Here is a 27859-nt window from a genome sequence, read left to right as displayed (position 1 = left end):
CTACATCCTCAGTAATTAGTTCATGTTGTATTTCCTCTGCAGGTCAGGAGTTCACGGTCCAAAAACTGGCTTATTTCTGTAACCTCTGCTCGGTTTTCTACCTCAAAGAGAACCTAGATGAAGACCTGCACTGCTACAGTGAAAGCCACTACAACAATCTGCAGGTAAACACTTACAAATGCAAAACGTGACACATCAGAGCGTGGTTCCTCTCTCTCATTGCCTTCTTCTTCTTCTCCTCTGTCCTCAGAAACATTACCAGGAGCTCCAGCAAAAACCTTCCAGAACATCAGCAGAAAGCTGCCAGGGTTGGGTTTCTGAGTGACCGGTCGTTAGTCGCTGAGCCAAATAAAAATGACTCAGATGAACTTTTGATTTGAACCCCTCAGCTGGAGTAAGATAAACCGTTCCTGTGGATGAAAACTCTCTTTTTTGTGTTCAGTGACGACGGGAAAAGATCTGATGATGAAGTCCTTTTAATATTTTTATTTTTTTTTATTGTTGGATTCTGTCTGTTGGGTTGAAATGCTTAGATTTTTTTTTCTCTGATGTTTTCACTGTAAATACGTTTGCCCACTTTGTAGCTGTGCTGTGTTTCTTCCCATAAACAAACCAGAAAATTGTCAATTTATTTGGATTTTCTGTCTTATAAGATAAGATAGTCTTTATTGATCTCACAATGGAGAAATTCAGTCGTCACATCGGCTCATACAAGAAGGTGCAGAGCAGTGTTGTAGTCAAGTCACTATGCCTCCAGTCCGAGTCCAGGTTCGAGTCACCAGTGTTCAAGTCCGAGTCAAGTCCAAGTCATTAAAAAAAATCCGAGTCGAGTCCGAGTCGAGTCCACTACTCATCCGAGTCAAGTCCGAGTCGAGTCACTATTGATCCAAGTTTGTTGTAGGAACTTGCCGTGACGTGTGATGTATGACATGAAGCAGTAACATTCCATTGCACTAATAACTCTTTCGCTGTAGTTACCCTTGGTTTTACTCGGTAAAACTACTGCTTTTTCCAAGTCAAAGACGTCTCCTAACCATGGTTTTTAAACATTGTTGTTATGGAACGCGCAACAGCGACTCGAGGTACGCTGATAGGCCGCATATGAAGGATGTTAAAGCCGCAAGCGGCGTCGATCGGCCCTCGCAGCCAAGCGCACTCCGTCATATTGGCCACCGTCGCGGTGCCGGCCGGCGGGCGGTGTTCGCGCACCGCCGCCCGCCCGCCACCGCAGATGCTGTCACGCATTTTCCTCGCTCGTCCACCGGGCGATTCCCACAAACGCGTTCGGCAGTGTTCCCCCATGACTCACAACAAATCTGGTGTGGATCGGTCGATGCAGTGAGGAGATACAGCCGTTGGATAATGATAATGCATTTGGCCACCGGACCAGACTAAATTGTTCGGCGGGCCGGAAAATTTATACCGATTCCTGGACGGTGACTACAAACAGAAGAAAAAAACGGCCGATGACGCCATGAACGCCGAGCAGGAGAAAAACATCGACTTACCTTTCTATCAACTCGGCCCGTTTTCCAGTCTTTCCGAGCCCTCGACACTCAAGTTTGAGCTGAACGTTGGTATGTTATTCCACAGTTCTACCAGTAAAATGGGCGCCAGGACATCCTCTTGTGAAAGTTTAACAGCTGTAAAGTCGGTCATATAGTTGTATCTGTTGCATGTGTAATGGTAAATGGACTGAACTTATATAGCGCTTTTCCAGTCATGTTGACCACCCAAAGCGCTGTACACTATGGCTACATTCACCCAGTCGCTCTCACTAACGCTCACACATTTATACACCGAGACGCAGCTCGGTGCAACTTGGGGTTAAGTGCCTTGCCCAGGGGCACATCGACATGTGGCAGGGGGAAGCTGGAATCGAACCCACAACCCTCAGATTGCCAGACGACTACTCAACCCACCAAGCCACAGTCGCTGGTTGCTACGTGCGCTCTCACACTGTTTGCCCTACCTTAGCGGCAAGGGGCGTTGCTCATGAGATGGTGACGTCACGTGCGCGGTACGACATTTAGATATTAAAATCATACACCAAATAATATTCTAATGACATATTAAAATTATAGCCTAATAATATATTTAAAAAAGTCAAGTCTTTTTCTCAATTTCCGAGTCAGAATGATCTGAATGTAGGAGTCCGAGTCCAAGTTCGAGTCATCAGTGCGCAAGTCCAAGTCAAGTCACGAGTCTCTAAATTTAGCTAATGACTCGGACTCGAGTTCGAGTCTCGGACTCGAGTACTACAACACTGGTGCAGAGTAAGGAAGATGCATTCAGTTATATACAGTGAATCTTCATATATACAATGGATCAAAAAGAAAACCAAAAAATACAAAAAGAAATAGGAATGGGCATATGATGTCTTATTTACATTTATATCTGGTGGAGCATGATTTTGTTGCGTGTTATCCGGCCAGACAAAACACAGGGTCCACCCTCCGCTGCACTGCAAAAAGGGAACTCAAAGTAAATAAAATTTTCTTGAAATGTTTGTATTTTTCCTTGATTTGAGCAGGTAAATAATACTATATGCCAATCGAATAAGATTGTTGCACAATTCATCGCCATCATCTTATTTCAAGTGCAGAATAGCTAATAATCTTATTTTAGGCGTAATAATACTCACCCCATTGGCAAATAGTCTTATTTAGCTGTTCAAATCAAGGAAAAATATACTAATTTCAAGAAAATTGTACTTTTAGTTCCCTTTTTGCAGTGTGATGCTTTTATCGTTAAACACCAATGTTTATTATGAACAGCCAATCACATTCCTGGCATAACGTTAGTGAAACTTAAAAATTCGGCCTCTGCATTAGATAAAGGAAGAAAGGGAATGAGTGTCTTTTTTTTTTAACATAGCCAGTCAACCATTTTGTATCAAAGGTTTAACCTGGTGGTGGTGAAGGAATGGTATGAGACGTCTCCCTGGCACAATTTGGTCCTGTTAATTAGAGATCGACCGAAATAGTTTTATTGAGGCCGATACCGATTATTTTAACATCAGTCTAACTGTGGGGTTCCCGAACTTTTCAACCTCCAACCCCCCTAAATAACAGCGCCAAAGATTGATGACCCCCCCCCCCCCCCCCCACCCCCCATTTTTGCAGGTAGGTTTCTTTTTCTTTTAATGGGGGAGGAAATTATCATAATAAAGTGATATGATGAAAATAAAGTATTGTTTTTATAAGACCGCTCACAAAAAAAGTTCTACCTGCCCCCCTGTGGTAAAACGAGAAATCTCTTGTAAAGTTATACTTTGGTATTGGTTTCTCAAAAAAGGAAATACTAAATATTTTTAGCACATGAGCATCAAATCATCTCCCAACCCCCACTTTGGGAACCCCTGGTCTAACTGATCTCTGATATGTGCTGTCAAATTTTTATTTATTTTTTTGGTCAATTCTTGAAGCCGATATTGCTTTTTCTGACCCCATTTACATGGTAAAAAATTACACAATTATAAAGTCTCAAGTCTCAATTTAAGCAAAAAACAAACATTAGCAATTGATAGAAAACAATGTTGATATATACAATTATAAAATCAAACGTAACATTAAACGTGCTCTCTATGGAGCCGATTGAGGCCTTTGTGGTGCAAATGATCTACATGAGGACAAAGCATTACAACAATAAAAAGAATTGTGAACAGTCTGGACTTGAGCGTACTTATGGATCTGCAAACGTATTTCACGTATCTGCCGATACAAGAAAAAGTAAATGAAAACGAAATTACGTTTGCATACAGCTTGAAAAATCACAGTAAATTGCAGTAAATTACAGGATAATTTTGCTGCTTCAAAAGGGTGATTTAACCTTGGAGACACAAAAACGACGTGGCAGCAAATCAAGATGAAATATAAAAATACATATAAATCAGGTAAGTTATGAGTGTTTTTTATGTTTAACCTTAACCAACTCAATGACAAAACCGTTCATTGGTTATTTTCAACACATGGAGTTAATGATGCATGAGAAGTTAAACCTTGGCTCATGGGATCATATGGAAAGAAGATATGTGTGTGAAATAGCTGTACAGGACAACATGGCCACACATGGAGAAAAAGAAAGAAAAAATGCAGCTGCTGAAAACAACTAGAAACGGAATAAGTAAATTATCAAAGGTTTACTTCTGATTTAAAATCTTGAAAAAATATAAATCAAACTACAAATTAACAGAAGTTTTAGGGAGGATTGCCTTATTAGTGAGGATTCAATTAATGTATGCACGCATTTGTTTAAATTTTATTTATTTATTTTGAGTGACTATTACTGATCCACACTCCGTACCAGTTGGTGGCAGTAATGCACCCTGAAGTTGCTTTTAACACAGAAGAAGAAGAAAAAGAAGATTTTTTTTCTTTTCTTTTTTAAATTCTAATACAAAGTCATACATAAACAATTTAGTAAAAAACAAGTGTCATCTAGCTAAAATACTTAAATAAGGAGCTTGTTATATTGTATTTCTCCTTTTTTAGACACATTACATAAAAAAAGAAGGAGAAGCAGAAGAAAGTTAACAAAAAGACAAACTTAACTGATATGATAAAAATGCAATACTACGGAAACGTGTACAATACTGAAACAAGATTCGTTAAAATTAAATATATCAAAGGAAAAGTTGTTTCTGTGTTGCAGTTTTTAAAGCAGGGTCGATACTCCGCGCCAGCAGGTGGCGGTAGAGGCAGACATCGTATTAGCAGCTGACACTTTTCGAAGAGGAAGAACTTCGACTCAAGCTTCAAGATATAATGAAAGACATTCGGTATGTGGATTTACAAGCTTGTTGTAAAATGCATTTTAAACGTTTTCTGGCTTTTAACCGCATAGCTCCACGTCCATCAGCCTTGTTTGTTCCGGGTTTTCTCCCTCGCGTGGACGAGCCGCTGAAGGCTAACGTTAGCTCCTGCTAGCATAAAGCCGAAGTCAACGAACCGCGATCCGCTGTCTGGACAAAGTTAGCCTCTTTTTTAACGGGCCTGTCCGGTTGGTAACCCGGCTTTATGTGTCCTCGGTGCTTTCACCACCAACGAGTCTCAAGTTTTCCGTCATTTAAACCCGCTAAAGCATTTTACAGCTAAAAAAAAAAAACAAGGATGAAGGTAACCTAAGTTGGGCATTGTAATTGAAATACTGGGTGAGGAATCGTACACTGGTCTAAACCCGGTGATTTACTGAAGTTTTGGGTCCTTGGAGCCTATCTGCAGAGCGGGTTTGGTAAGAATTAATTTATTTGAGCTTTGGGTGTTCATAGTCCGGTGTTTTATTGCTCTGGGCTGGGTTTGTGGATCAGTGGTTTCTGGCGCTGGGACCCCTGTCCTGCATGTTTTAGATGCTCCAGCTCACCAGATCCACATGTTTAAATCTCCTTTGCAGCGACCAAGCCTCCAGAGAAGCCTCTTAGACATCCATTGAATAAATCTTAATAACACCTAAACATGCAGGACAGCAGGCTACCTGAGGACCTGCAGCACAACTCCCAGTTTGGTCAGTGGTAGCACTGATGTAACCCTGTTGTCCTTCCCTAGTCAGTAGGGAGAAAAAAAAGAGACTAAATGATGATTTAAGCATCTTTATTGCAGAATTATCTTCTTTTTTTAATTCTGCGAGAGATGATCCAAACCCCCTGTAACAGATTCTTATTTTTTTATAGCTTGTAATGGTCTAATCTAGATGTCCACATCAGACTAAGTATATGCAAATCTATTTATCCGATATAGTTTTAACATACCACTTTTATAAAAGAAAAAACATCTTTGCCTTCTAACGTTTGTAATTATGAGTCTGTGCTGCAAATGAAACAAGTGGTTTGCGAGGGATAGTTGCAGAGAATTGTCTACTTAAGTAATAAATACTTAATTTGCAGAATTTGTTGTTGTTAGTTTCCTGGATTAGTTTAGTTAGTGAGAGCGATTGGGTGAATGTGGCTCTGGTTTACAGCGCTTTGAGTGGTCAGTATAAGTTCAGTCCATTTACCTTTTTTTTTTAATACACTAGAATTTAACCAACTTGGATTTACCTGTGTGTGAACTGAGGTTTATTGTTTTAGCAGCAGTAGTAGTAATTCTGGTGATTTTTATATATTTTTTGGGGGGGTTTAAATAAAACCAAATGGGTCATGCTTCCCTTTTTGTAATTTTGTGGTATTACCTTGAAACCACATGGTGCTTTGTGTCACCTCTATACAAATCCCACCTGGGCCTCTTGCCGTTTTTCAACTTTTTCCACCTTCCGCCTATGGCTGGACGATACAGAACCAAAGCAAATCCATAAAACATAAATCTTACTGATGATTATAAAGAAATTCAAAACATATATTTAGAGTGCAGCCCTAGAGACGCTCACGTTTTTCCTGAAGTTGAACGTCATCCCTTTGCAAAACCTTTCTTTTGTTTTGTTTTTTTCTACTCAATACACCGTGGTTGGTTTTAGTTAGTCTGACGTTTATTGCTTTTCTCCCTTGGTTTTTAGCTGTTCCCGTGTAAGAAAAAAGCACTTTTCTCTGCTCTGGGTGTTTAACTCCTGTTACCCTCGTTTGTCTCTGTTTTCTCTTGGCAGCGAACGTCTGGACTTCTTAACGCTGAGAAAGTTATGAAGCAGCTGAGAGACCTTAAGACCGTCTGTGGAGGAGCCTTCTCTACCGCATAACCTGCGCCGTGTTCGGCTTTTTCTCTCAGCAGCGTGACCTTTTCACTCCAGATGTGGTCTAAACGGAGGGTTTAAAGGACGCAGATTACCGACGTACGCGCCGTCCTTCCCTGCTCTCCGTCACTTCTAGAGGATCGGTAAAAACCATGTCTTATCCACCATACAATCCTTATTCGTTAAGGAATCAAAATCCCAGCCAGGGTAGTTTTAATAGACGCTGGAATGATGATCCGGCCCGCGGCGGATGGTCGGGGATGGGCGGCTGGAGGCCGCGGCAGCACGCCGACTCTAATTACGACTTTAGCTCCTCTCCGGCGCCCCACGGAGCGTCTAAAGCTCCGGGGCGAACGTTCCCGCCGTTGCCAGATCTGCCGACGACCTACAGGCCCGACCAGAGAATGGCTCAATCTGAGAGGGACCCTAAAAGGTCGATGGAGTTCCCGCCTGGCAGAACCAGGGAGGAAGCGATGCCTCCGCCTTTAAGCCGCGGCCCCCGCTTCCTCGGCGCCCAGAGAGACGAGTTTCCTTCCACCAGCAGAAGCGTGGCGCCCCGTCGCGATCCAGACGGAGACGGCGACCCAGACGAGGAAGGTGACGGCAGCTCCTTGAGCTGGCTGGAGATCTGTCAAAAGCCCAGAGAGGATAATCCCGCGAAATTTCATCCGTCGGCTTCATCCGACTATCCCAGCGGCGGCGGTGACGGTAGGTTTTTCCCATCCGGCGGCAGACCAGACAACAGGCAGCCTGCGTCTGGTCCAAGAGGTTATGGCGGTCCGCCTCCCAGCGAGCCGCCGCCGCCGCCGCCTCCTCTGCCCCAGCACACCCAGGAACTCGCCGCCGTGCTGCAGCGCTTCGGCCTGGAGAAGGAAGACTTGAAGTACCTCCTCATGTTCCCCGAGGAGCAGCTCAGCTCCGACAACGTGGCTCTCATCCTGCAGAAGATCGGCGTCATGAAGGAGAAGAGGACGCCGGCGGAGCCCCGCGCCGGCTTCTCTGGCTCCAGGGCGCCGGAGACGTATCGAGACGCGCCGACGCCGGCTGCCAAACCCCCGAAGGTCATCGACTACGGCCACACTGGCAGCTATTCTGCGGCCGGACAGGAAGCCGGAAGCTCCTGTACGGTCACCAGCGGCGCTACGGGAGGCGTCGTTAACACCTACAGCAGCAGCAGCAGCTACAGGGAGCCGCTGAGTCAGCGCCCGCCGGCGGCGATGAGCAGCGTCCCCGTCCCTCTACCAGGCCTGCCCTTTCCCCCCACCAGCGTCCCCCCAGTCAGGAGTTTTGTGCCTCCCCCGCCGAGCATTAATCTACCCAGACTGCCCGTCCCCCAACCAGTCCAGCCTCCGCCAAACATCTACACACCTTTTCCTCCGCCGCAGAAAGACGTCTACCCGCCGAAAGAGCAAGCGCTGCCGCCGCCGCCGGTCCAGCCTCCTCCTGGGAACATCCTCCCCCCGTTTCTCCCGCCCGTCACCCTGCTGGGGGACGACGGCAGCTTTGGCCGTAAGCAGGACGGCTTCACCAACGACCCGTTTAAAGCTCAGAAACAGCAGCGTCCGGAGATGGTCGTGGAGCCGGGCCAGGCCAAGGCGACGGACGTCCAAAATCTGCTGGCTCAGCAAACAAGAGCGGTCGAGCTGCAGAAACAGGCCAAGGCGCAGACGATGCCGCCGGTGTTGGCGCCGGTGTTGCCGCAGCAACCGCCGGTGTTGCCGCAGCAACCGCCGGTGTTGCCGCAGCAGCAGCCGCTTTTCCCCTTTCCCCCCCGAGCGCCCGTTTTTCCTCCGGGTCACCTCATCAATCCGGGACTCGTGAACCCGCAAGCGCTTCTGCAGCTCCTCTCCAGCATCCCGCCCCCCAAGATGGACGCCTTGAACGGCCAGCAGTCCATTCTGGGGGAATACACGCCTCCCAGCGCACCGGTTTTCCCTCATTGGTGCCTTCTGTGTGACAAAAAATGTGACACCATGGGGGTAAGTCCTTTTTTTTAAAGCTAAAAAATATTAGATTTATTTTTAATGGGAAGCTCTGATTAGAAATGTTATGATGTTAGATCAAGACTGTGGTTCTCAAATGTTTTCAGGCTCCATAAATCCCAACAAAATGGGTAAAAAAAATGCAACTTTTGTTGTTTTCTGTTTTATTGCGTTAAAGCTCTCAAGATTACTCATTCCCTTTTGAAATTTATAACTCAACAAATCAATTTCAATTCAATTCAATTTTATTTATATAGCGCCAAATCATGAAACATGTCATCTCAAGGCACTTTACAAAGTCAAGTTCAATCATATTATACAGATTGGGTCAGATTATACAGATTGGTCAAAAATGTCCTATATAAGGAAACCAGTTAATTGCATCAAAGTCCCGACAAGCAGCATTCACTCCTGGGGAACCGTAGAGCTACAGGGAGAGTCGTCTGCATTGTCCATGGCTTTGCTGCAATCCCTCATACTGAGCAAGCATGAAGCGACAGTGGGAAGAAAAACCACCCATTAACGGGAAGGAAAACCTCCGGCAGAACCGGGCTCAGTATGAACGATCATCTGCCTCGACCGACTGGGGTTACAGAAGACAGAGCAGAGACACAACAAGAGAAACAAAAAAGCACAGAAGCACATATTGATCTAGTAATCTGTTCTACATTAGATGGTAAAAGCGGGTGATCTGTCTTCTCTGGATGATGTCACAGTTAATCATCACAATGATTTCTAACAACTAAAATTTTTAAACACACTTTTTTTTTTTACTATATAAAAGGTTTTTAGCCGGACTCAAAACAGAAGATGAAACAATAATGTTCGCTGCCTATGAAAACGGCACGTTCCCTCTCTGAAAAGATGCCGTGTTACTTTTAACGAGCCACAAACCTCATCAATGCTATTCAGAAACCCAAAATAGAGTCGAAAATATAGAAGAAATAATATAACATTTTCCGGTTACATTAAGTTTTGTACTTTTAAGAGTTTATTAATCAGGGCAGTGACGTTTACATTGACCAAACACTTGATTAACCATTATTCTTTTCTTGTATTATTATAATCAATATAGTTATAATCAATATTATTCATTATAACTATTATTCATTGACAGATTCAACTTATTTAAAAAAATAAATGACTATTTTGATAGATTTTGTTAGTAATTCTTTCTAAAAGCCCAACAAATGTTATGAAAAGCTTCCTAAATTTTTTACAATCTGCCCACAAGCTATTTTTTTCCAGCTCAATGTGTTAAAAAGCCTAATTGGTTGGAAACCTGCCTAATTTGGCAACACCGACTTTATAAATATATATATATATATATATATAGATAGATATAGATATCTATAGATAGATATAGATATCTATAGATAGATATCTATAGATAGATAGATATCTATAGATAGATATCTATAGATAGATAGATAGATAGATATCTATAGATAGATATCTATAGATAGATAGATATAGATAGATAGATATAGATATATAGATAGATATAGATATATAGATAGATAGATAGATAGATATATAGATATAGATAGATAGATAGATGGATATATATATATATATATATATATATATATATATATATATATATATATATATATATATATATATATATATATATATATATATATATATATATATATATATAGATAGATAGATAGATAGATAGATATCTATAGATAGATAGATAGATAGATATCTATATATATATATAGTGTGTAGCCTGCTACTGTAAAAAAGTTTGACTGCCCTGATTAATAATATTCATCTACAGACATCTTCCTAGTTCCACTGTTAACTGCAGATACAGACCAGACAGCAGGGGGCGCTGTTGTCGTATTTAGAAGGGTTTAGTTTAGGGGTTCTTAGCAGCGGTAAATTTTTTATAAGAGTCCTTTTAGATTCCTCATGCTGATAGTATTTTAAAACAGCCTTTTGTACTGTTAAATACATTAGGAATTATGTATGATTTTAAAAATATAAATACACCTAATATTAGAGGTTTGGTGGAGATTAGATCCTCATTCTCAATGTCTCCTAATTTTAGCTGATTTTACCTCACTTGATGAAGTGGATTTGTTAAATATTTGTCCGTTGTGTTACTTAACTCAACCCCACATCCTCAGCAGCGCCTCCTCACACTGCCAAAAGGGAACTAAAAGTAGGGGGGCGCTAGAAGGCCTGTTATTTTCTGGACAAAAAAAAAAGGCAGGGCTTTAATTTTTATGAATTATTGTTCCCACACTGCAGGTTTATTTAGATATTATTCGTTACAAGGGAAAACCGTTGCGATATTGTTAGTCTTTTTCAATAAAATGTGTCTGTTAGGTTTTAATGGTAATAATAAGAAAAAAAAGTAATGCTCAATGCTGGTGGGAGTTGTGAAACTCGTGCCTAACGTGTTTTTTTCTCGTCCTGACAACCAGGAGTGGGTTTCCCACTGCGCCACCTCTATGCATCATATGAACTACAAGCTCCTCCGGTGAGTTTATTTCCCTCGGTATTCGTTTACTTTCAGTGGAGCCTCCTAGCTAGAGGTTTCACTAGAATTGGGCATTTTCACTGCAAAAAGGGAACTAAAAGTAAGTGAAATTTTCTTGAAATCATTGTATTTTTTTCTTAATTTGAACAGGTAAATAAGACCAATTGTCAATGGAATAAGATTTTTGCACTTAAAGTAGGAACAATTCATCTCTAAAATAAGATAATTAGATTTCCTGCACTTGAAATAAGACGATGGAGATGAATTGTTCCTATTTACCTGCTCAAATCAAGGAAAAATACAAGGATTTCAAGAAAATGTTCACTTACTTTTAGTTCCCTTTTTGCAGTGTTGTGCTCCAACCATTTAGTTATTCTGAATTTTCAACACGGCGCCCATGACAGTCGTTTTTCAAAAAGGTCGCCAACACAAATGGTTTCTTATACATTTCCTGATCAGCGGTAGCCTGTAAATAGCCGGTTCGAACCCTGCAGATTTATACCGTGGGTCCGTTGAGCAAGACCTGTAGCCCCAGATTGCTCCCTGGGCGCTGTGAGGAATATTTACACTGCAAAAAGGGGAACTAAACATAAGTAAAATGTTCTTAAATTTTGTGTATTTTTTCCTTGAGCAGATAAATAACACTACCTGCCAATGTAATAAGATTCTTGCACTTAAAATAAAAACAATTTATCTCCATCATCTTATTTCAAGTGCAGGATATCTAATGATCTTATTTTAGAGGTAAAAATACTGACTCCATTGGCAAATAGTTTTATTTATTTGCTCAAATCAAGGAAAAATACACCAATTTCAAGAAGATTTTATTTACTTTTAGTTCCCTTTTTGCAGTGTGGCTATAATGTACAATTGCAAATATTTCTCTTTCTTTTTAATCTCCCAACTGATGTCTAACTCTGCTTCATAATAGCCACGTTTAAGTATGGTGAGCAGCCAGGGATCAGAATAAGGTTGCACTGCAAAAGGGAAACTAAAAGTAAGTAAAATTTTCTTGAAATTAATGTATTTTTCCTTGTTTTGAGCAGCTAAATAAGACTATTTGCCAATGGAATAATATTTTTGCACTTAAAATAGGAACAATTGATCTCCACCATCTTTTTTCAAGTGCAGGATGTCTAATTATCTTATTTTAGGCATCAAAATACTCATTCCATTGGCAAAAAATCTTATTTATCTGCTCAAATCAAGGAAAAATACATTAATTTCAAGAACATTTTACTTACTTTTAGTTCCCTTTTGCAGTGTGAATTTTGGGAACTCCAACTAGTGAATAATTTTTGAGTCGAGCTGAAAATGGGGCCGTTTAATATTTGTTTATCACATGGTTTGTTGATAGCAAATGAGGGAGTTTTAATCGTTTTGACTTTGTAAAACTCTCTAAATCTACATTATGTGGCGGTAAACTAGATGCTAATAGCTGTTAGCCCCTTCCTTGTTTGTTGTATTTTCCACTTTTATTAAAAATAAACACAAAAGGTTTTATTCACTAATGAAAAATAAATAATATGGCAGCCGGATGTGATAATCTTTCATAAAAACTGTGGAGGCAACCACACTGACGTATACATTTAAAGAAAAGCCAAATAACGTTGCCATGCACTTTTTTAAAAAAAAAAAAAGGTATTTTTTGCTCCGTTTCGTACAGAAAGCTGGCAAAAAAAAGCTGTAAATGTTCTGTTGTAAAAATTTTAGAGATTTCACGCCTGCTTCTCCCTCTCCAGACATCTTTCTGTCAAACTGACCTGTTTCCTCTTAGGTAATTTGTTTTCATGTCTGTGTTGCAGATATCCAAACTCGGAGATTCAAACTTCGTCACAACATCAGCGGTAATTTCCTTCTTTTTTTTATTTTATTTTTTTTTATTTTTTTATATTATATATTTTTTAAAAGAAACCAAAGTGGTTTAGAGTAAAATTAATGTTTAAGCTTTATCCTTCTCTCTTGTTTCTGCTTTTCCAGAGATACAGAAGAAAAGACTTCCTCGCGGCGAAGGAGCCGTTCCCGCTCACACAGCTCCCGCCGCCACAGAAGAGACCGGTCCAGTAGCGTCTCCCGCTCACGTTCACGTTCCCGTTCACGTTCCCGTTCCCGTTCACGTTCACGTTCCCGCAGCTTCCATCGAAGTAACAGAAAGGGAAGATACGCGGACCTGAGCTCCTCCCACTCCTACAGTCCTCGCCCTCGCTATCACCGTGACTCCCAACGTAATAGGAGACACAGGAAACACAGGTGGGTTGGGACAGAAAATAACTTTTTTTCCATTTATTAATAGTCTTCAGATTTATAACATTTAAAACTACTGCTTGTTTCTTAAAAACTTCCAATGGTTTTGAAAAATCTTTAACTAAAGGATTGTGTTTGAATAATTTAGTCTTAAATTATTTGAGAAGGGATGGGGTTTCTGCAGCACCTAAGTGGGATTTTGTTGTGTGCGGTAGGAGTTTGCTTAAGACGTGATTGGCCCGATCAAAATTTGTGGGCGGAGTTTATGTGAGACCGTGTTGTTTCCCCAAAAAAATCTGTCTCTGACTTTCTTCCACTTGGCTGTCCACACTGCAAAAATAGAACAAAAAATAAGAGGAATTTCCTAAAAATTAAAGTATTTTTTCTTGGTTTGACCGGATAAATAAGAATAAATGCCAATGGAATAAAATTTATAATGGGAACAATTCATCTCCATTATCTTATTTCAAGTGCAGTTTATCTAATTATCTAATTTTAGGGGTAAAAATACTCATTCCATTGGCAAATAATCTTATTTACCTGCTCAAATCAAGGGCAAATACATTAATTTCAAGAAAATGTTTCTTATTTCTAGTTCTCTTTTTGCAGTGCAATAAAATCAGAGAATACAGCTTTATATGAGCAGCTAACCTTTCTCTTATTTATCCATCTTTCTGTCCTTTTTTATGTTTCTCTCTATCATGTAAATTTATACATGGTTATATTTTTCAAGGCAACCTGCCTTTCTTACTCCCTACTTCTTGATTGAATGAAAATCTCTTTAGAATCTTGATAGCGTAACTTTATTCAGTTTTAATTTTGTTACATTTGGGATCTGCTTCTGATCCATTCATGGGGTCTGTAACAACAAAAATGTGTTTCCCAAGTATAAAGCAGCCGTCTTATTCCAGTGATGGACTCAGGGAGATGGATCTTTGTTTCCAACAGACAGACTTTTGATGATTTGCGACAATCAAAGCAAATGGTATTTATGTCGGGCATCTGAAAATGACCATAGAGCCGTTGACTTGTTGAGTTAATGCTTATAATAATCGAGTTTAAACTTATGATCATCCTCATATTAGTACCAGGCTTCTTAGTATATTGAAGTAATCAGGATACCGTGTTAAATAAACAAATGTGTCCTTTGCTGTTGTAACTCAACAGATAAAAAACTGACAAAGGACGCTATCTGACCAGTTAGATTCAGTGAAGTTGCAATTAAAAGTAAGCAAAATGTTGAAATAATTTGTGCCTTTGCAGGTAAATAAGATGATCTGCCAACGGCATAAGATTTTTGCACTTAAAATAGTAACAACTCATCTCCATCATCTTATTTCAAGTGCAGTATATCTAATTATCTTATTTTAGGGGTAAAATACTCATTACCTCAGCATATCAGCTTATTTACCTGCTCAAATCAGAGACAAATATGCTAATTTCAAAAATATTTTACTTACTTTTTGTTCCCTTTTTGCTGTGTGGCTCCTCTGAAAATGGTAGAGCTACTTGAATAGATATGTAGTTGTGCCGATTGTGGAAAGTGATGATTTAAAAAGGATTGTATTTAACCCTACTTGTGAGGAAATGCTGTTGACACAAGTGTGTCGGGAAATTTAAGTGAAGGTGATGTTTGTTGGTCTTACTGCTGCTATATTGGACCAATGCCCATTACTAGCTCACCCACCGACATTGTGTTTTTCTTTTTAATGCATTTCTTTGCTATTACCTTTATGCTTTAATATAATTGACAATCAGAGAAACCTTAAAGTATTTCAGGGCAGTGCATTGAACAACATCAGGAATAGAGACGGGGAACGCAAACATTGTGGATACTCTCAGGCAAGATTATGCACAATGCAAAGGTGGCTGGACAGCAACGCTGACTAACAGGGCAGCCATGTGAAGCTTCACTTCTCTCATATTTTGACCGTAGATGTATAACTACTGCAGTCCAGCTGAAAGTAAAAACCGACATGATACAATTTTACAGACAGGTTAGAGATTTGTATGCTGACAAAGCTTGGTGTAAGCAGTGGATCAAAAGTGGATCAGACAGCTGCAGCTGATCCAGAACACTGCTGCCAGCGTCCTCACTAAGACTAAGAAAGTAGAGCACATCACCCCAGTTCTAAAGTCCTTACACTGGCTCCCTGTATCTCAGAGAATAGACTTTAAAATACTTCTGTTAGTCTATAAATCCCTAAATGGCTTAGCACCTAAATACATCACAGACTTGTTATCAGTGTATAAAACATCCAGACCACTAAGGTCTTCTGGTTCCAGCCTACTCTGCATACCTAGAACCAGAACCAAACATGGAGAAGCAGCATTTAGTTCCTATGCTCCACTTTTCTGGAACAAACTTCCAGAAAACTAAAAGTGCGGAAAGCCTGAGTTCCTTTAAATAGAGATTAAAAACACATTTGTTTGAAATTGCCTTTGACTGTTCTAGTTAAACTGTTTTACTGTTTTTAATGTTCTTTTTTGTTTCTACATTCTATCCCTACTTGCTTTTGTTCCTATATTTTAACCATGTAAAGCACTTTGCATTGTCTCTGTACTGAATTGTGCTATATAAATAAATTTGCCTTGCCTTGCCTTGCCTAGCCGAATTTAGCATGATGGCTAACTGCGAGGCAGAAGCAACTGGTGGGCTGTTGGTGTTTGTGACCAGTTTGTCAACAATCTTGAGTCACACTGTGAAGCGGCAGCAGATACAAAGTGAGCAGCGTAGCTTAATAAAATCAGTATAATAAATCAATCATATTGAAAAACTGTATCTTAGCCCAAATACAGCGTGTTAAATGGTGCTAGTTAGTAACTATGCTGCAGTTCCTCGGGAAGGGAGGAGTAATGAAATCCGACTGTCATCATGGCTTCTTCAAAGCCCATCCAACATCGTCAATCCGGCCAATCATGTGTCACAAAAACCCCTCCCGGTGAAGTCCCATAACCAATCACGGCTTACATAAACTCCCCTTACAAATATTGATCAGACCATTCATGTCTTAAGCAAACTCCGCCCACATATAAGAAACTCCCTCTTTGGTACTACTTGAATTATTTTATACCCTAACTTTCAACAGATCCCGGTCTCGTACCCCGCCTTCACGGCACAAGTCCCGCTCTCGCCGTTCACGTTCGAAGAGCCGTGAGAAAGAGTCGAAGAAGGAACAAACGAGACAACCGTCACCGAAAGTATCACGTGTCCCACGATGGAAGATGACCAGTGCAGAAAAACTAGCTCGTCGGCTGCTGGAAATATCAGGTTTGACCGAGTATCTTAAAATAGTCCTTTTTCATAACGTGAAATGGACAAAACACAGCCTCTCAATTTTCTAAGTAAAAAACAAAAACAAAAAAATAAATAAATTGCATCATTCCCTTCCTATCAGTTTGCCACTCATCACTGAGCAATGGCATTAGCTCCGGGGTTCAAACCTTGACTTTTTGTTGCTTGTATTCCCCACTTCACTCTCTTGCCGTCTGTTTCCTATCTGTATGATGTGCATAAAAGCTGCTAGCACTAGAAAATTAAAAAAAGACATAAAATCTGCTGTATTTAGAACACCTGACAGAAAGTCACATCATCGGCATATACTGATATCCTATTTAAAGGAAGTTTTTATCTTACTTTAAGAAGAGAATCACATCATCAGCATATACTGTTATTCTATGTAAAGGAAGTTTTTATCTTACTATAAGAAGAGAATCACATCATCAGCATATACTGTTATTCTATGTAAAGAAGTTTTTCTTACTTTAAGAAGAGAATCACATCATCAGCATATACTGTTATTCTATGTAAAGGAAGTTTTTATCTTACTATAAGAAGAGAATCACATCATCAGCATATACTGTTATTCTATGTAAAGGAAGTTTTTATCTTACTATAAGAAGAGAATCACATCATCAGCATATACTGTTATTCTATGTAAAGGAAGATTTTATCTTACTATAAGAAGAGAATCACATCATCAGCATATACTGTTATTCTATGTAAAGAAGTTTTTCTTACTTTAAGAAGAGAATCACATCATCAGCATATACTGTTATTCTATGTAAAGGAAGTTTTTCTTACTTTAGGAAGAGAATCACATCATCAGCATATACTGTTATTCTATGTAAAGAAGTTTTTCTTACTTTAAGAAGAGAATCACATCATCAGCATATACTGTTATTCTATGTAAAGGAAGTTTTTCTTACTTTAAGAAGAGAATCACATCATCAGCATATACTGTTATTCTATGTAAAGAAGTTTTTCTTACTTTAAGAAGAGAATCACATTATCAGCATATACTGTTATTCTATGTAAAGGAAGTTTTTCTTACTTTAAGAAGAGAATCACATCATCAGCATATACTGTTATTCTATGTAAAGAAGTTTTTCTTACTTTAAGAAGAGAATCACATCATCAGCATATACTGTTATTTTATGTAAAGGAAATGTTTATCTTACTATAAGAAGAGAATCACATCATCAGCATATACTGTTATTCTATGTAAAGGAAGTTTTTCTTACTTTAAGAAGAGAATCACATCATCAGCATATACTGTTATTCTATGTAAAGAAGTTTTTCTTACTTTAAGAAGAGAATCACATCATCAGCATATACTGTTATTCTATGTAAAGGAAGTTTTTATCTTACTATAAGAGAATTACATCATCAGCATATACTGTTATTCTATGTAAAGGAAGATTTTATCTTACTATAAGAAGAGAATCACATCATCAGCATTTACTGTTATTCTATGTAAAGGAAGTTTTTCTTACTTTAAGAAGAGAATCACATTATCAGCATATACTGTTATTCTATGTAAAGGAAGTTTTTATCTTACTATAAGAAGAGAATCATATCATCAGCATATACTGTTATTCTATGTAAAGGAAGTTTTTCTTACTTTAAGAAGAGAATCACATCATCAGCATATACTGTTATTCTTTGTAAAGGAAGTTTTTATCTTTAAGAAGAGAATCACATCATCAGCATATACTATTATTCTGTGTAAAGGAAATGTTTATCTTACTTTAAGAAGAGAATCACATCATCAGCATATACTGTTATTCTATGCAAAGGAAGTTTTTATCTTTAAGAAGAGAATCACATCATCAGCATAGAAAGTTATCCTTTGTTCCAAGTGACTCAGTACATAAGAAGTACATTAATTATTTTGTGTTTGATAATAGATTTACATAATTTTTAAATATTTCTTTGAAGAGTGACTTCCAGGCTTGTTTTCAAAGATCATTTAGTCAGTCTACCAAACAAGTAATTCTGTTCCATCCTTCTAGGTGTCCAGGCTTCACCAAGAGAACTGTACTTGGAGCATGTAGTAAGATCTGTGTCCCCTACTTTATTGGCTGAACTGACAGAGGGGAAGCCAACGTCCTCATCGTCAACAGCATTGCAGTACCCTCAGGATACTAAGGCAAGTTATTCTCCAAGCTAATAAAAATAATTGTCTTTATAAAAAAAAAAAAGGTCACCACAACCATCAGAGAAGAAGACACATGCTGGTGGCTAAACCTTTTTTTTAATATACAGTGATATATAAAATTTGTTTATACTGGTTGCATGATCAAGTCATCATTTAGAACTAAAGTCTCAAGTCATTTTTAATGAATATATCTAATTATGAGATTATGACAATTGTTTGTTTTTCAGGTCTGTTTTCACATTACTTTAACCAGTTTTACTCATTAAATTCAGGCATTTAGGGACCTCACCAGGATTTTTTTTCCTTGTGATGGTGGACGGGGGATGAGGGGGGAGGGGGGGGGGGGTTGCAGCGCAGCATTGCGTTGTCCTGTGGCAGAGTGTTGTGTTGTGAACTTGTCTGCAGGCTAATAAGAGCTAGTGTTAGCTTAGCTTTTTTTTTTCGAAAGGTTTATAATATACCATTACGCTCGTAAAAAATTAGCAGAAAGATCTAATTTAAGCTTAATGTTGACAACGTACTGTTATGCTGAGATGCGCTGGTGAGAACCCTGGATATTTTACTTATAAAAACACTTGTCAAACATTTGGACATCTGAAGGAAGTTTGAAATTGTGTATATTGTTTTGTACAATGACATTGAGGAGAGAGTTATGATTTACAGCTGGGTGAGTTACAATTTAAGGAAGACATTTAAAGTTCAAACAATTTTTTTTTCAATGCCACCAAAGTGGGTGATGCCAAGAAACCATGAAGGCAGAGGATGTGCAGTGGGGGGTTAAGCGGAGTTGTGGTCAGGACAAGGGAAAGTAACATATGAAATCATAACAAGTGACCAGGGCAACATCTGGTGGTTGTGTCACCATGGGTCAGACCTTTGAGACGGAGAATTTTTCACACCCCCTCATCACCGGAGGTTGAAGGAGGCTTTGGAGCCCAGCAGGGATGACCCGTATCAGTTTCTGAGTGATAAAGTGATGTTAGCCCATAGTAGCGGTGATGTTGCTAACATTCAAAGCAGTTCCAAACGCTAAATGCTATCGACCAATGCTCGCGATTCCTACTCTTAAGTCTGACTTGCTACCAGGGGCGTGTCTAACTGAGATGTTTGTATATCCAAATGTGGACTAGAGTGACAAAAGCATGTACCGTTTGAACCAGTTGGAAAATTTAACTGCAAAAGGTAAACCCTCAAGAGGCAGCGCTGGGTAACAAAACAGCCCCAGGGCCGCGTCGGACGGTCCTCGCGGACTGACACGTTTCGGCCTTATCTGTCCTCTTAACTGTATTTTTAAGGTTGAATTAAAACAACAAACAACGTAGTTTTGCCAATCTTCTCCCCCTTAACCCTCCTGTTATGTTACGGGTCAAATTGACCCGTTTTAAAGTTTGAAGATCTAGGAAAAATAGTTAAAATTATTTTTTCGGTATGAAACTTCTTCTGCTTGCCTTAAATAGTGTAATCAACATACAATATGAAAATGGTTCATCTCACATATTTGCAACCACCCCCTGCATGTTTATATCACATAGATACTGTTCGGGTCAATTTGACCCAGCAGTCAAACTGGAGGTAAAAGGGTGTCAGAAATGTCACACTATTTCTTTCTTTGCAATTGTGAGACATGTTTCATCCCAATCACACACACACACACACACACACACACACACACACACACACACACACACACACACGCACACACACAATGGATGAAAGACTGGTGGCATTCAGAGGTCGCTGCCCATTTAGGCAATACATGCCTTACAAATTAGCTAAATATGGGATAAAAATCTGGGCAGCATGTGATGCAAACACCAGCTATGCATTGAACATGCAGGTTTACACTGGAAAGCCGGTTGGAGGAGCCCCAGAGAAGAATCAGGGCACAAGGGTCGTGCTCAACATGGCGCAGGATCTCAGGGGACAGAACATAACCTGTGACAATTTTTTCACAAACTACAACTTGGATCAGGAGCTTCTAAAGAGAAAGCTCACAATGGTCAGAACTGTCCGAAAGAATAGGGCTGAACTCCCTGCTGAGCTGCTGGTAATCAAGGACAGGGCCCCTCAATCTTCCATGTTTGCCTTCACAGACACCACAGCCCTAGTGTCTTACTGCCCCAAAAAGGCAAAAAATGTTGTGCTCATGAGCACTCTGCACAAAAATGCTGAAATCAGCACAAGAGAGGACCAGAAACCAAGCATGATCCTTGGTTACAATGCCACCAAAGGGGGGGTAGACAACTTAGACAAAGTGACAAGGTCCTACAGCACCAAACGGATGACTGCGCACTGGCCATTGGTCATCTTTTATAACATGATCCATGTATCAGCCTACAATGCATTTATCATCTGGACGGAGATATTTCCTGACTGGAATGTGTCAAAGCTGTACAAGAGGAGCATCTTTCTCGAGGAGCTGGGGAAGGCGCTTGTGACCTTGCACATCCAACGCAGGCAGCACCTGCCAAGGACCCCAGCCGCTGCAGCCATGGTGAGGGAGATCCAGGAGAGGACTGCATCAGGTACACCAATGCATTAGGTAAGTAAGTGTTTGTTTGTGTGTGTGTGTGTGTGGGTGTGTGTGCATGTGTGTATATAAGTGTATGAGAGTGAGTTGTGTGTGTCTTGGGATCAGCAAAAAGACACCATAGTAAAGTAATCATGGTCCTCTTGTTTATAGGTTGCTGCTGAGGGGAAAAGAAAGAGGAAGAGGTGCCAGGCCATCTGACCATGTCAAGACAAGCATGACCTGCGCGAAATGTGCAAAATTCATTTGCATAAAGCACAGGGTGATGACATGTCACTCGTGTGCTGTGTAGATGTACAGACAGACAGACAGACAGACAGACAGACAGACACACAAGCACATACACCTTGTTCATATTGCAATTGCTTGTTTGTTGTATTGCAATTTTGTTCATTTCTGGTTCACAAACAGTGCATGTATGTAAAACAAAATTGAAATGGTATGTTTCAATGTTGTGTAAAACTATTGTGTTTTATATGTTGGTCTTTCAAAAGTAATAAAGTGGTGAAACATTAAAAAAGTTTGAACATGCAGGTTTTCTTTTGAAAAACGAGTGAATTATCATAATTAGATCATTACCTGTTAGAGGTAAGGAACACCATTGCACTAAATATTGATAGAATAGTTAGTAATGGAGTTAGTAATGAAATATTAACAACGCTTGTAAGGATTTTTTTGGTTTCAGACATCTTTTGGATAATTAAACATGCACCGGGTCAATCTGACCCGGGAACAGCATTGCTGTTCCTAAAAAATGAACATAACAGGAGGGATCCACACCGATGGGACTGATGGGAGGGTTTAACGTTCCGCTCTCAGCCTCTGTCATTTATTTAGCTCATCCACTGTGGGTGCCTCTGCTGTCTTTTGTCGAAAATTGATTATATAAAAATGGATAAATGTAGTGTAAAAATATTGTTCTTAAAATTATTTTACAGAATTCTCTTCTTTTTTTTTTTGGAGCACATTTGGAGTTATATTATTTTATGTTTTGTCAGTGTTAATATTCCTTTCTCCTACGACTTACTTTTTATTCAAGATGTAGTGTTTTAGCTAGTTATTTATATAATGTTTTTATTGCTCTATTCCTATAAAAAAAATACTTTTTGTGTGCTTTTGTTCCAAATATTTAAAATGAGTCAGTGATCATTATTTTTTGTTTTGTTTTTTACCCTTTTATTTGATTAAAAAATAAGTATTGATAGTAGTACCAATAATATACCGGATCGATAACAGTATATAGTATGGTATAGTATACTATGGATAAATCCTTAACGATACCCGCCCCTACTAAGAGGGCAGCACTAAGACGGGTTTAAGACAAGTATTACAGAAGAAATCAACTTAGCATGAAAGTTTACTAAATTGGACAGTAACAGAGTTGCACCCTTAGGCACAGTTTATACAATTTATCTGCAAAATAAGTTGATTATGGGTCAAAAATTTTTGAAACTGTATATATTTACTTTTTTTTTCTGTCTGTAGGAAAGTCGAAAGTTGGTGAAGCTCGTTGGACTTTCTGTCGAGCACAATTATATGGATTTGTGGAACGCCATGGAGTTATTTGGGGAAATCGAGTCACTTTTGCTGGATAGAGACAAAGATGAGGTACGTCTAATTAAAGTGAATAGGACGTGTTCAGATATTTTGTCAAAACATATGACGTAATCTCCTTTCTGCATCCTAGCTTTGACATCTTGTACAAGAAGCCTATTTAAATTATTGCTAAATGGCACAGCCGACTTTTTCAGGGGCTTTTAGACACTATATATCTCAAAAAGGTCTCTGTCCAATAAAGAAAAGTTTGTAATTTGCTTTCATTAAATTCTAGATAATTATGGAAAAAATAAGCACATAGAAAACATTTGCATTTCCTGTTATCATTTCTTCTCCCTATACATTGTCTTAATGCCATCCTGTTAGCCTTACCTGTATGAGTGCCTTATTGTCTTTCTTTACTTTCTTTCCCGAATCATTTCGTGAGGTTAGTTGTTGATTGAATAGTTGGATGGAGAATGGTTTTTGTTTTTCGTTGGTGGTTGGATGGATAGAGGTTTGGTTATATCGAGTAAGAACTGACTGGCAAGAATAGCCTTTGCCCTTTTTTTTTTCGTCCAGAAAATACATAAATGTGACAAATGTAACAAATGTAAAGTTTCCTACTTAAATACTAGAATCTGTTTAAAAATAAAACGCTTTTACTTGTTTGTGCTTTTGATTTATTTTTTGCTCCTGCAGGCAGCCGTCCTTTTCAAGACAGAAAGTGATGCAAGGAAACTTTGTCGCACAAAGAGCATTGAGTTAAAGGAGGAGACCATCACCATTGTCCCAGTACGTGTCCCAAATTCATACCAGTTTGTTTATTCTTTCGAAATGCTACACGTGAGAAAGAAGTTGTTTGTTTGAAATAAATGTTGCCTGCTTACAAGTGGAGAAGACCAGTTTGTCTTGGGGGAGAACCCATGTATTTGTAGGTATAATATGAACTGATCCATTTATATTTATCCATTTACAGAGCTCAGTTTCTCCACCGTCTTCCCCCACTTCTACAGAACAGGACAAGACGTAAGTTATGTTTTACGCTGGCAATCATCCAGCTGGTTGAGAGGCTTTCCGGGCAAAATGGACATTTACCAAATGTCTCGAACTATAAGTCACTTCGAAATATAAATCGCATCAGTCAAAAATATGCGTCATAAAGAGGAAAAAGACATACATAAGTCGCACCGGACTTTATGTATTTATTTACACATTTATTTCACACAATCCAAGACTAAAAGCCGAGATTTAATCTGGTAAACCAATTTATTAGATTACACAGCTGCATCCACAACCCCGCTGAATAACATGGGATAATTTAGCAAATCCAACCAGCAGGTTTTATCCAGCGCTGTGAGCTAACCGGTGCTACGTGCTAAGCTAACAGTATGACACGGATGTTTCAGAACAACATAAAGCTCACGTTCCAAAAAAAGTAAAAAACAAAGCAACTGGACTTATTTTCTGTAGTTGAAGATGTTTTGTTTCCTCCCCAGGAAGCTTTCTCAATTCAAAAGGTCTGGAGTAATGTGGAGTACCAAGCTTTATACTACTGCCAAACAAAGGCCTTGTAATGGCTTAGATAACAGGCAAATTCAATAGAAACAGGTCCACCCCTTAATAATGGGCGGTTGATGCGGCCTTTGTTTGGGCAGTAGTATAAAGCTTGGTACTCCGAAAAATACGGTAAATCTGTTTTCTGTTGTCAAATTTCACAACTTTGACCTTTTCTCTTGTGCAAATGTTACATCCCTTATATAAATGTAAAACTATCCCCATGCCTAAAATCTGCAGATCCGCCTCATCTTCGAAGTCTGAAACACGTTTATCTTCTTCACCCGGAGACAAAGCAACTGAAGAACCTTCAGAGGGTACATTTGTTTTTACTTTTTATACAGATATTTTTTTAATACTCAACAAACGGTAATATTTCCTCACTGAGAAGCAGCCAAGTCGTTTTATTTTTGTCCTCTCTCTTCTTGCATATGCATATTCTGACTTTTTCCTCAGTAATTACTGTATTATAGAGACATTCTGACCTTTTACTGTATATTTGTTTGTGTTAAATAAAAGTGTATTTTAAGTTATACAACCTAATGAAGCCAAGCCCAGAAAACAAACACTTTTTGTCATTGTCGTGGCTTTCTTATGCCTAAATTGGTGCAAAGATGGTGGCTACTCAACTTCTGGAACTTCATTGGACTGATTGGGTACTTTGACTTTTGCCGCTTTGTTGTGCTGATGATGCAGGAAGCAAATTGTGTATCTAAAGATGCCAAAAACTCAGATATAAGACTATAACATTGCCCATTTTAGTTCAAGGAAGTACTTGAAAGCCTGTACCGGTGCTTATTTTTAAAATCCTTCCCCTCAGAATCTGAAACTGGCGGCACAGTTTCTGCTTTGCCGAATCCAGCAGGTCCATCCAGCGATGATAGCCACACAGGTAGAGCAGTGGGGAAATCGTGGCTGAAGTTGAACAATTATCACATGGACTTCGAAACCTCCCTGACTATTGGAGATCGACTACCGTCGTTGCTGTTCAAAGGATCTTTTAGTAAGAAGACCAAACTCTGCCAGCTCTTTTTGTCATTTCTGTGTCGGTATATTTTAACTTTTACACCCAATACTGCCTCTTTTTCTTAGGGTGTTTTACAAAACAAAAAAATTCATGGATCTTCAAAGGGGTAAGTTAGCCCAGACTTATGCAATACAGAGAAACAAAGCTTAAATTAAATGCAGAAAGACTTTCCATGACTAAATCTTAACTTTAACATCGGCTGTTTTAACACAATCTCAGTTTGTTTTATGGTCTCTTTGTGCAACAAGCAATACCATGAAATTGCTAACTTTACCTGAAACGTTGGCTTTCTCTCCAGTTTTTTGTGAGGTTGTTCTTGATCAGCAATCTCCCAGATTATAAAGAATGCAGCTACACCGAAGAGGAGCTGGCCAAGGTGTTCTTCCCTTACGGGTTCATACATCAAGTCGACACCATCTACTGTATTCCTCAGTGTGGCCTGGTGAGCACCAGCTTTTAAAACTCCTACATGTTCTATTTTTGATCGTTAACCCCTCTGGCCCAATACCAGTGTCAAGTGATTGTTTGTGCAAAAATTCATCTCCCCTGATGGTCAGTCGTTTTCAGTGAGCAATGATTTTATTAAGTTATTCGTGATCTGTAAGTACCAATTTATTAAGTTCTTAGTATTGGTACTCGGAATCGGCAAGTATCTAGACTGAAATACTCAAACTTTTACTCGGTCTAGAAAGAAATGGTATCGGGACACACACACAGATATATCTATGTTATCTAGGGTTCCTCCCACCGTGTTTTTGGGAGAAAACCTACTGGTCAAATTAAGCTAACGCGCTAGCTGCTATTAGCTAGCGGTACGCTACGGTAGAAAGTCCTTGCTTGCACCTTATTGAGTTGCAAGGTATATTGTGTATTGTCTAGTTACAGTCAATTCTAATTGTTTCTATTGTGCCTTAATGAGTCATGCTCTTTGGCTGTACCTTGTATTCTTGTTTAAATAAAAACATTTGATCACAAAAAAAAATGGACGCTTCCTTCGGGTTGCATCACGCAACACTTGTTGCGCTTTCAACCCCTCTTAATTTACCTCAGATTTGAGGTAAATTAGTTTTACCTCAAATGTGACAAAGAATCAAAGAAGAGATAAAGACTCTAAAAAAAGAGTGCTGCAAAAGGAGATAAGGCATATCTCCTTTTGCAGCACTCTTATTGAATTTTATTTCTTCCTGCTCACGTTTTTGACGCATTTCTTATATTCTTTCAGATTTCGCTGCTCAGGATGCTTATTTTAAAATCCTGCTAATTGTTGTCATTTAACCTTTTCTATCAGGCTTTAGCCACCATGCCGAGCGGTGATGAGCTAACAGTCCTTATGAAAAAGGCGTGGGATGGAGTTTCCTTTAAGGGGAAGAAGCTCTGCGTAAGACCTGTTAGCAACAGCATATCGATGGAACCGGTAAGCATAATTTCATCTTGAAACGGCTTTTGTGTTTCCTTGAGCATCTCATATAAATAGACCTCTGTAAGTCATCATGTTCAGGTATTTACAGCTGTGACAGAGTCTGGGAAGGGCAGAAATGTTTTTTCAAAGTTGTACTAAGATGTTATTGCAAAGGTTAATAGACTTATTATTAAAGAACTTAAAATTTAAGTGTGCAGCCTACAGGAACTCACGCCGAAAATTAATCTTGACCAATAGTGACCTGTTTTTGTCTTCCTGGGCTTTGGAGTTGATCAGTCTGGCCGATTTCTACAATAACAGTGGCTTTTACTAAAGTATTTTGCATTTTAAAGTAGTTTAAACTGAATGCGAAAAGCTTTGTTGGTTATTGTTAAAAGTGAGAGAAAAAAGAAGAAGTACATCTTGATTATTTTTCATTTATTTTTTTAACCGTAGCACTGTTGGTTTCAAGGTTATTTTCTATATTGTTCTTTATGGTGTTTCTATGTCCAGTAGTTGTTAAACATTATTTTTAAATTTTTATATATATATATATATATATATATATATATATATATATATATATATATATATATATATATATATATATATACCATGTACCGGTACGTGTTTTACTGTCTGGACTGGGCTGTGTTTACTGGATATAACTGCTAACCTCTCCTCTCGTTTCTGCTTTAGTTTCCGTTTTATAACGCCGTGATGAGACTCATTCACTATGTAAGTAACAGCAACACTTAGCCCTGCATTCTCTGCTTGACCGTCAAGAGGAATCATTGTTTGTTGCTAGCCTTTCTTTGTCAAAGTTTATTATAAAACGATTGATCGTTAGCGCCGTTTGACCGCCTTGCACAACTAGCTCCAGGCAGACATTCAAATTAAAGTATCAGTTCTTGAAGCCAATGTTTCAAGGCCAATGCATCCTCTGGAAAGGGAACAGAAAAAAAATCACTCTGTTCCTACAACACGGG

General features: G+C 39.1%; 2 protein-coding genes across 6 annotated transcripts in view; both read left to right on the top strand.

Annotated features, from left to right (window-relative positions):
* The window catches only part of LOC105935943 (zinc finger protein 638), a 44128-nt gene extending 43501 nt beyond the window's left edge, over nucleotides 1-627 (top strand). For all 5 annotated transcript variants that reach the window (XM_036146645.1, XM_036146644.1, XM_036146643.1 and 2 more), the window contains 2 exons: nucleotides 43-164; nucleotides 251-627. In XM_036146645.1, the coding sequence (XP_036002538.1) occupies nucleotides 43-164; nucleotides 251-325 (197 nt within the window). In that variant the 3' untranslated portion in view covers nucleotides 326-627. The remainder of the gene's footprint in view (nucleotides 1-42; nucleotides 165-250) is intronic.
* A 4066-nt stretch (nucleotides 628-4693) lies between these two features.
* Nucleotides 4694-27859, top strand: part of LOC105935959 — a 40846-nt gene continuing 17680 nt past the window's right edge. The window contains exons 1-17 of the mRNA XM_036146646.1: nucleotides 4694-4780; nucleotides 6574-8330; nucleotides 8364-8636; nucleotides 11081-11136; nucleotides 12942-12983; nucleotides 13117-13386; nucleotides 16470-16651; nucleotides 18676-18812; nucleotides 22837-22959; nucleotides 23590-23682; nucleotides 23867-23916; nucleotides 24685-24761; nucleotides 25265-25447; nucleotides 25537-25577; nucleotides 25770-25913; nucleotides 26760-26885; nucleotides 27570-27608. Of these exons, the coding sequence (XP_036002539.1) occupies nucleotides 6810-8330; nucleotides 8364-8636; nucleotides 11081-11136; nucleotides 12942-12983; nucleotides 13117-13386; nucleotides 16470-16651; nucleotides 18676-18812; nucleotides 22837-22959; nucleotides 23590-23682; nucleotides 23867-23916; nucleotides 24685-24761; nucleotides 25265-25447; nucleotides 25537-25577; nucleotides 25770-25913; nucleotides 26760-26885; nucleotides 27570-27608 (3357 nt within the window). The 5' untranslated portion in view covers nucleotides 4694-4780; nucleotides 6574-6809. The remainder of the gene's footprint in view (nucleotides 4781-6573; nucleotides 8331-8363; nucleotides 8637-11080; nucleotides 11137-12941; nucleotides 12984-13116; nucleotides 13387-16469; nucleotides 16652-18675; nucleotides 18813-22836; nucleotides 22960-23589; nucleotides 23683-23866; nucleotides 23917-24684; nucleotides 24762-25264; nucleotides 25448-25536; nucleotides 25578-25769; nucleotides 25914-26759; nucleotides 26886-27569; nucleotides 27609-27859) is intronic.

This window comes from Fundulus heteroclitus, chromosome 14 (genome assembly GCF_011125445.2).
Source record: "Fundulus heteroclitus isolate FHET01 chromosome 14, MU-UCD_Fhet_4.1, whole genome shotgun sequence".
In the NCBI taxonomy this organism is placed as follows: Eukaryota; Metazoa; Chordata; class Actinopteri; order Cyprinodontiformes; family Fundulidae; genus Fundulus; species Fundulus heteroclitus.
The sequence above is the reverse complement of the archived record's forward strand: the minus strand, read 5'-3'. Positions and strand labels throughout refer to the sequence as shown.